Below are 8,967 nucleotides of genomic sequence, written 5' to 3' on the forward strand. Positions count from 1 at the left end.
GTCGCAAACAGGATTAAATACCAGCGCAGAAATTATGCCACATCAGGAGAGTGAGAGATTTACTAAGCATCTGCCTTTGAAGGCTTGGCACAATGGACCCCTGCTACTTTTGTATGAAATGGATTCTCATAATATCGCACGGTTATTAGGATTTAGTACCAACTTGAACTTTGCAATGACAGCTAATGTAAACATATCAAAGATCAGCATCATCAGAGTCTCGCTTCTTTATAACTGTGCGCGAGTTCGGCTCGGGCCACAGCTGGCCAGCGACGGCAATACATTCTGGGACTTATCTTGGTCACGTGTATCCTTTCCGCCTCTCCAAAATCCTCCTTTTTGTGAAATGACACTCAAATTCTGTATCATGCAATTTGGGATGGATCAAAAACAATCCACAAAGATCCACTAACTTGCTCCTTAGCTTAAAATAGAATACATATGTAGTTAATTCAAGCAAAACTATAACTATTAAGTAAACATTTTTTAATCTGAACGACATTTCTTCCAAAACCAAACGTTAACTGGCACAATGTATGTTCTACTTGCTATCATGAACTTGTACTCATTGGCTTTTTCAACCCTGCAGCAACATCTACCCACAGTTTGTGAACATTATAGCAATGATAAGATACTGGTCGTACCAGACTTATCCAGCGTGTGCCTTATCTCAGCCTGGGCCAGCTGGGATTGGCTGCAGCGATCCCAGCGAAACAACCTTCAAAGGATTCAACGTATAGAAAAGTATGAACCTACGTTGACACCACCCGTTGGTTTTTGAATGGTCACCTTTAAGACTTTTATTTCTAAGAGTGTATGGAAAAGGGAGGGATGGATCTGTCAATCGCACTTTAGCCACACCTCAAAACATACTGAGAGATGAAAATAATATAGTTTTGCTCATTTAACTTCTGAGAAGAGTCGATGAGTATAGCAAATGGATGGTTGGTTCAAAACGTGCGTAGTTTCACTGTTACCACAGTATCAGGGTTGGCAGTATTAGATGTGGCCTACTTTGTCAGTTCAACTGAAGGACTTGTTTATGAGATGTTTCAGCATGGAGGCTCGATCAGTATCTCTCAGCCGGACACAAAATCCATATGCTGATTATGTATTTCAGCCTGTAAACAAAGGTTAATAAAATAGAGCAGTGAGTGAGGCTTTTTCCCTCTCGGCCTCTCCCTATGGAGGGGGAACTTGGTCGCCTGCCAACAAGAGAGAGAGAAGGAAGCAACAGCGGGTCCTGAAACTTCTTCAAACCATGTCCAGTGTGACCAGAGGCAAAAGAAAACAAATAGTCTGAGAAATAGAGAACAAGAGGAGAAGGCATAATCTTGCTCAAGTTAATAGACCAATTGTGGCCTGCCACCTGCTCCCTCGTGCTTGCCGTGTCACTACTTTATGTTGTTCATCTGTCACACTGTCACAGGGTTTTTTTCTTTTTCTTCCTAGTTCTGCAATGCTGTGTGCAGTCAGGAAAGTATTTGGTATGTTTCAGCGGAGTCGATATTCATCAACTGCCACCATTCCCCACCACCGCCCCCCCTCCCTTTACCCTCCCTTTTCTCTTTGCCCTCTCCCCTCTGCCGTTTATTTTTCTCTCTCTTTCTCTCTGCCAGCTGTCAGCATTGGCAGCATGCCACACAGGCGCTTGCCGCTCGGCTAGTGACAGATGCGGCAGCACTCGGGCAAAGAGGAGGGAAAAGGAACACGGAGTCGACGCAGGAAAGGATAGAAAAAAGGAAGATGGAAAGCGCAAGAGACGGAGTGAAGAGAAGAGACACGGAGAAGGACACGTGTAGAGGGAGGGGGGAAAGACGAGTGAGACAACACAGAGTTGGCCCTCCCCATTGTGTCAAAAGGGACACAGCGTTGGATTAGACCAGGTCCAATAATCACAACCAGATGGGCTGTGGAGGGGCGTGGACAGAGAGGGAGACTGAAAAACAAGATAGCCCGGGACATATTCAGAGTTAGGTTACAGCACTTTATTCTGACATTTTCATTCCAAGCCACAAGTATGGCCAATACATACATTTAGCACCTTTCAGCACTGTGTGTGCATCCACGAGTGCTCCGACTAATTTTCTTGCTGAATTGCATCACCGATAGCCCACATCTGTGTGGCATTTAAGTCGTGTTGCCCTTTTTCCCCCCCTAATTAACATTCCAGAGTCCATTCCGCAGTCACTGACACTGTGAGATTACCTTGACCAAAACATTGTTATTTGCCTCCCGGCTACAGCACAAATTGCGACAGTCATTTCTGTGTTTCGAAGGAGCAATTTGTCAGCTGTGTAAGGATCACGCCAATGTCTATAGGAACCTTATAGCGTTACTGCAAGGGGGAAAAAAGGAGAAGGGAAAAGCATCACATTAGAAACAACTTGACATAGATATTTGTGTTTCCACCAGCTCGACTCGCCTCGACACGGCACGGTTAAGTTGTGTTTTAACCAGGTTTCTTTTAGTACCTGCTCTGGGGAGGTTCCAAGCGAGCTGAGGCGATGCTATGCGTGACACCACCAGACTGCCGGCCACTGATTGGTCAGAGTGCCGTCACAGGAAGAGACGTCCGAAAAAAGAATCAAGCCGAACAATGGCGAACTGTAGATCTGTTTAAAAAGACTTAGCAATCCTAAAAACGTCTGGAGTCTGGTGTATTTAGCGATAGCACTGCTGATCATGACCGGCGAGTGGCATCACACGGAGGAAGTACTGAACAAATCATTTAAATAAACTGATTCTAATGATTCAGTTACACTGGAAACGACTGCTTCACAAGTCACTAGTCACTTGTTTTTCATGCAGTGATGACACCGAACACCTTGAGTTGGTACTAATTTTGTCGTGGAAAACCAACCTAAAATGTGCCGTGCCGTGGCGAGGCGAGTCGAGCTGGGACCATAGTGAAAAAGTGCTATCGTTTTCTTACTCTCTTCCTTTGAGCACTTGAGGCACCCTCTCCCTCAGCTTTTGCCAGCGATACCGCCACCTTTTCCGAACAGGAAACAAAACGCACATTAGCATGTTTGACCAGCTTTGCTCTGAACAACATGTGAAACAATTGTCATCAAAATGAGCGACAGTGTTAGACATAGGATCTGGACTTTTTAATGAATGGGTATAATAGTCATCGGGGGAGGGGGGCTGAACTTGGCAAAGGCTTGCATTGGTTCAACAAAGACACAAACACACACACAAAGCAAACAAACAAATGAGCCAAGACAAAGACACACTCCCCACACCCCTCTGTCCCCTCTCCACCTTGGCTATTCTGCCATTATGTCATTGTTTTTTTCCACCAGTTTCTTTGTCTCTTCTCCTACCCCCATCTGGTGCTTGTGGACACGGCCTCTCTGAGCTAATTCACTTCCTTGGACACCATCTGCTGCGAGACTTTCTACAGTAAACTGAGCCTGGCTGGTCGTCTCGGGGAGGGCCTGGGCCGTGTTGTCACCTGTTCAGTGCGCTGCCTTCTGCCAGCCGGCATCGTCTTTCACTGGATGTTCCACGCATCGACAGAGAGGGCGTGACAAAAGGCGTGTTTGCCAAGCATTGGCACCTCACTTATCTGATTTTCAGCCCTTAATGTCTTACTCATGCCTCAGAGCACCCAGACAGAATCATTTGTTTATTGTAAAGTGTCTGTATCTATTCTGCTCTAAGAGGAAGAAGTGCTGAAATGTCCCAAAATGAGCTGTGCCGAGTAGAAAAGTTAATGACACAAATAATGAAACCGAACACCTCTGCTGGTAACTAATTAGTAAAATAGTGAGAATTAATCAATATGTAATGAGTAAATGATGACGCTTTTCAAGTAACTGCTCCATTACTGAAGGCCACAGATACAATGAGCTAGAAATGGAGATGATCATCACCACTGCTCCCTGTGAATCTAATTATATATCACGTCTCTAATCAGCAAACTTAAATAACCAAAGACTTCATTATTGAGCATGCGATAATAATAGCAGAACAATTACTACACTGAGCAGGTGATTTTCTCACGACGCCAAACGTAACTGGATTCGAAGCGTCTGTTCTCAAAGGTGCTAAACTATCACTGAGAATGACACAGAATCACTAACTGCTTGTGGTTATACGTCATGGCAGTTTTTTTTATGATTTGGTATAAAATTTGGTGCACTTTGTAATAATTCCTTGTGATCTGTACATCAGTAGCGACTCTGGCCTAATCCCATTGGAGGTTTTCCAGTGTGTGTGCTGAGTTGTGGAAACTCACGGCCTGGCTCTGCTCATTTTCCTCCCTCACTTTGCGCCAGATCCATTTCTTTTTCCCTCCTCTCTCTGGCTTTTCGACCTTCTAGCGCTACACCCCGAGCAGAGTTAGAATTCTCCAAAAGCTCAGCTTGGGTTCTGCCATCTGTGGCGTGTGTTTTGACCCTTTTCCATGGCTTTAGGAAGTGCAGGATCTAAGCCGTAGTGTTGCCTTGGGGGGGGAATTGTGTAGCAACCTGACTATATGTCTCACCGGCTGACTCAAACGACTTTTTACACGACAGCTGTGCGAGGAAATCAGAGCTGCTCTCCAGCAAAGTGACTGAGCAGACAATGCACTGGATTGTATGAAGCTCAGATTCGATGCGGACATGACTGACACATGCATGTGTGCGCTGAACAGACATGCAGAGGCAGACATGCCGAGCGTAGCAACTGGACTCTTGCAGCTGTTGATCTTGCCCCATAAGAGGCTTGTGTCTGCAAGCATGACCCAGCGGCAGCATCCCTGCTGATAGTGTGTGCAGCATGTGACTGTCTGCTGAATATCTATCAGTCCAACAGCTCCCCTCCCTCCTGCTGTCTTTTAGGAGCTGATAGCAGCTACATCCAAACCTTTCTTCAAGCAGCCTGTCTCTGGATTGCACTTTCCTTCCTTTAATCTTTTTTAACAGGGCCAGCAGAGTGCAATTTATGACTCTGCTGTCTTGTTTGGCCCCGCTTTGGACTCTGGCTTGGTTTCAGTACAACGTTGTAAACAACCTTTAATGTTCACACCGTAGCTGCGATGTGTGGCTGTGGCCGAAGCTGAAATATAACATTGTTAATTGTGCACCACAAGGTGACTGTGGCAGTGACAGTGCAGTCTTAACGCCGTCTTAAGGCCAGGTCATGCTTCCTGCGGATGAGAGCCGTCTCACATTTCCAGATGTGTGTGCATGCCTGCGGTTCTGTTCATACTTAAACGAGGGTCTGCGTCTTGTGTACTCGGTTTCATTTCGAGCAGCAGCAGCGATTCCTAACGGGGGAAATTGGCCTCATTTGCGTGGGCCGCCACAGAAATGGACGGATGATGAAATCTACGTCACTCAGACCCTCGCTGATCTTTGTGGACACACAGATATGGAAAGTATGATCTGACCCTTAATGGGTTACATCTTATTATAAACTAGTTTCAAGTACTACTGTGAAAAAAGAGAGCCACATTTCAAGACTCTTTAAATAGCATCTATTTTCCATTTTTCCATTCATTATCCTCCTGTCCGTTTCTGTCCACATGCTGAGGGTTTGGGCAGCCATGTGGAAAATGTGTGTCTTTCTTGCTGTGGTGGCACATCACTGATTTATACGGTAATCGTTTATAAAGGGAACAGTTTTTCCCCTCGTTCTACTCACCGAGAACAAGTGTACAAAAGGCTTCGTAACTCATTCGCCCTCCCAGCCCCCTCCTATCCTCCAGCCATCGATCCCAGCGCTCATTTAGTCCAATCAATCCTTATGGAGAATCAATCTACAACTGACGCTGCACTCATTCAAACTCATCCATGTCAGGAACAAGAGTACGGGCCACTGATATGGCTGTTTCTCAAATGGAATGGGGTGTGTCTTGCAGTGTGTGTGTTTGTGTGTGTAATTGTGTATCAAGGGGGGTCTAGATATTTGAGTGAGGTGGGCGCTGATGTGTTCTCGTGTGGTGAGTTCGGAGTCGGGGGAGTCAGGGGAGAGCTAAAGCAGAGGGATGCTCTCCATATGTCAGCCTTGCCCACTCTAGAGGGCCCATCACTCAGGATTGATTAGCCATAAGCCCATTAGCCCCCTGGCTTTTTCTCTCTCTTTCCACATTGTTCCCTTTTTTTCACTCTCTCGCTCATCACCCCGACCATTTATCTTTCTCCCTTTCACTCAAACCATATCGTTGTGTTTTCAGATTTTTATCCTTCTCCCTCGCTTCCTGTACTTTACTGGACCTCACACTTCTCTCACTTCCTCAAACACTCACTTTCTCTTTCTCTCTCCCTGACTCAGTTTGCTACATTTTTATTTCACCGCTCTCTCTCTGACACGGCTGCGGGAAAAATGGCTCTCACAGGTATAGTTTGATATAACTCCGATTGTTTAAACTCAGACCCAGCAGTAGTGCACCGGTCGCCTCAATCAGTGTGAGGAAACGCCCAGATGGTCACAACCGTCCTGCTGCCATGACAACAAGTTGCTATGAGCCATTACTCTCCGCGTCCATTTAGGTCAGTGTCGTCTAGGTCCTGGAGGGATGTGGGGTGTCATGTGGTGTATAGCTGGGTGAGAAGACGACATTTTTTTTAGATCTCTATGACCTTCTTTGAGATGATTTACTACTGTCCAGCTGCGTTAAATTCACTTCATCGGACATGATTTAATCGAATTAACGTCAAAGACTTCACCCAGGCTTTTACTGTACACTTTCCGGCAGACCCCGATGGCACTTCTGTGAAGATGTGGCCTCGATGACGTTCAAGCAGGGTGACAGCGTGAGCGGAGCTCCCGACAGTGGCTCCACATCTGGCCACTGATAAGCCAGCAGAGTGCTGATTGAGCACTAACCCGTCTGTCGTCTGCTTCTCACGGAGTGCTGACAAGAAACTTCTCTCAGAAGATGCTTGTCAAGAGCAGGCTTCTGAAGACAACACACAGACATAGCCACACACACACACGCACAGCTTATCTGTAGCAGACTACTCACACCAGGGTGGGGTGGAGGTGGCAGTATCCAGGACTCAGACTTGAGGGCACATCGGAGAAGCCGGTGTTTCCAGGAAAGACCACGCGACGTCGGCGCGTGTCCCTCCATGTAGACCCGACCTCCTGGTACCTCTGGGGACTCCACCAGTAACCCCCCTTCCCCTGGTGTGGAGTGGAGAATTTGGGTAGCTCTGGCCTCCAGTAGCGCCGTACGTACAGGGGTTCGTAGAGACTCAGCTGAGGCTTCCTTCACGGTGGGGAGGGTGTGGAGGAGAAAAGAGACGGAAGCAGAGACAGAAAATCAATAAATCCACAGTGTACTCATTTCCGAGCCGTGTGGCCCTACTTAATCACAGACATAGAAGCAAGGGCGTCCAGACTGAAAGCTTTTCACTTTTCAGTCTATTTTCAGGCCCATTTACACTAAGTGGAACAGTTTGATTCAGTTCAGTTCATTATGCAATTATTTGCATTGCGCTTGTCAAAAGTTGTAAAGGGTAGTGACCTGTACTGCCCCCATTTTTAGCACCCTCCTGTTGAGGAACATAGAGAGTCATACTTTTGTACGTTACACCAAAGAAAGAATTCAGTGTATTGATATTTTATTTTTTTGTACTCCATTGCTGCGTCACGTTCTTCTTTTTTGTTGAATTTATTGGCAACATTCTTAGAAATATGTGTTCCAAAGGGGTTCTACCCCATTTTTAGCACCCTCCTGTTGAGGAACATAGAGAGTCATACTTTTGTACGTTACACCAAAGAAAGAATTCAGTGTATTGATATTTTATTTTTTTGTACTCCATTGCTGCGTCACATTCTTCTTTTTTGTTGAATTTATTGGCAACATTCTTGTGTTCCAAAAGGGTCCTACAAAGACAGGTTCTACCTAGAACCATTTGCTTCTGAACAACCCTTTCCCGAAGAAAGGGTTTCTCAAGGGTTCTTGGTAACACTAATGGTTCCAGTAAGAACCATTTTGATCCAGAGAACCCTTTAAAACCCCTTTCCTGAATAAAGGGTTCTCTGGATCCAAAGGGTTCTCCTATGAGGACAAGCCGAAGAACCTTATATGGTTCTACTTAGCACATTCATTTCTAAGCGTGCAGTTACAGCAAGCGTCAAGGCTTCCCAGTGTGACTCATGTGGCAACATAAGAAAATGAACTCAAACTTTTCACCTTCATCCTCTTCCTCTTCTTACTTCTCTGGTGAGATTCTCTTGAAGTAAATCACCCAGCTAATACACAGGCCAGCATTAGCAGTGTTGTTCCGGTGCCAGCCCGAGCTGGCGATAAGTGATTTATCTTGTTGGCACCTCACATCTCTCATTAACCACACTGGACCTGTAATAAACGGCGTTGTACTGCGGTGTGGAAAAGAGGATTAGAGGCGGGTAAAAGGAGAGGAGGTGGGGAAGGATACATGAAGAGAACGCGCGCTGCCTCCGACGTACATGCCGACCAAAATATGATGGCAATGTGGGTCCACTCAGGCATATCTGGTTACAGTAGGCCTTAAATATAAGTGCAGTGATGTGAGACCAGCCGGCCGCAGCCACAGACAGTGGGTAACTTTAGAGGAGCGCCTGGGGATACGATGGCATGGAAGGGGCCTCAAACTTCCATCTACTCAACCCCCCACCACCACCACCTCAAGGCCCATTCGGCTTGGCCACACTCTTTCTTACACACACACACACGTAAACATACACACATCCATCCTTTCTCCATCTCCCCCCCGGTAAGGCTTTATCCATCCATACCCAGACCAGAAAGAGTTTTTTTTTTCTTTCAAAACCGCTGGCAACAAAGGAGCCAGTTCCATGGCAATGAATATGCAAACATTGAGAAATGAGATGTTGTGTCTTTCATCTCCTATTGTTGCACAGAATGCACCACGTGAAGACATCATTGTTTGGAAATTGCGTCTCCAGATGTTATTGAGAGCGGGCTCAATTCTGTGTGAGCAGCTACGATGGTGATGCATCTGCAGCTATTTGATTTCAGCA

General features: G+C 46.1%; 1 protein-coding gene across 1 annotated transcript; it reads right to left on the minus strand.

Annotated features, from left to right (window-relative positions):
* Positions 1-2,134: 2,134 nt before the first annotated feature.
* Positions 2,135-8,286, minus strand: LOC310942525 (uncharacterized protein). Its single transcript, XM_083907925.1, has 4 exons — positions 8,138-8,286; positions 6,962-7,207; positions 2,936-2,995; positions 2,135-2,338 (listed from the first exon to the last, which is right to left on the minus strand). The coding sequence occupies exons 1-4, from the start codon at positions 8,141-8,143 to the stop codon at positions 2,336-2,338; spliced, it is 315 nt and encodes a 104-aa protein (XP_083764051.1). The 5' UTR covers positions 8,144-8,286; the 3' UTR covers positions 2,135-2,335.
* Between the last annotated feature and the right edge of the window lie 681 nt (positions 8,287-8,967).

Source organism: Microchirus variegatus (genome assembly GCF_963457635.1).
Source record: "Microchirus variegatus genome assembly, chromosome: 21".
In the NCBI taxonomy this organism is placed as follows: Eukaryota; Metazoa; Chordata; class Actinopteri; order Pleuronectiformes; family Soleidae; genus Microchirus; species Microchirus variegatus.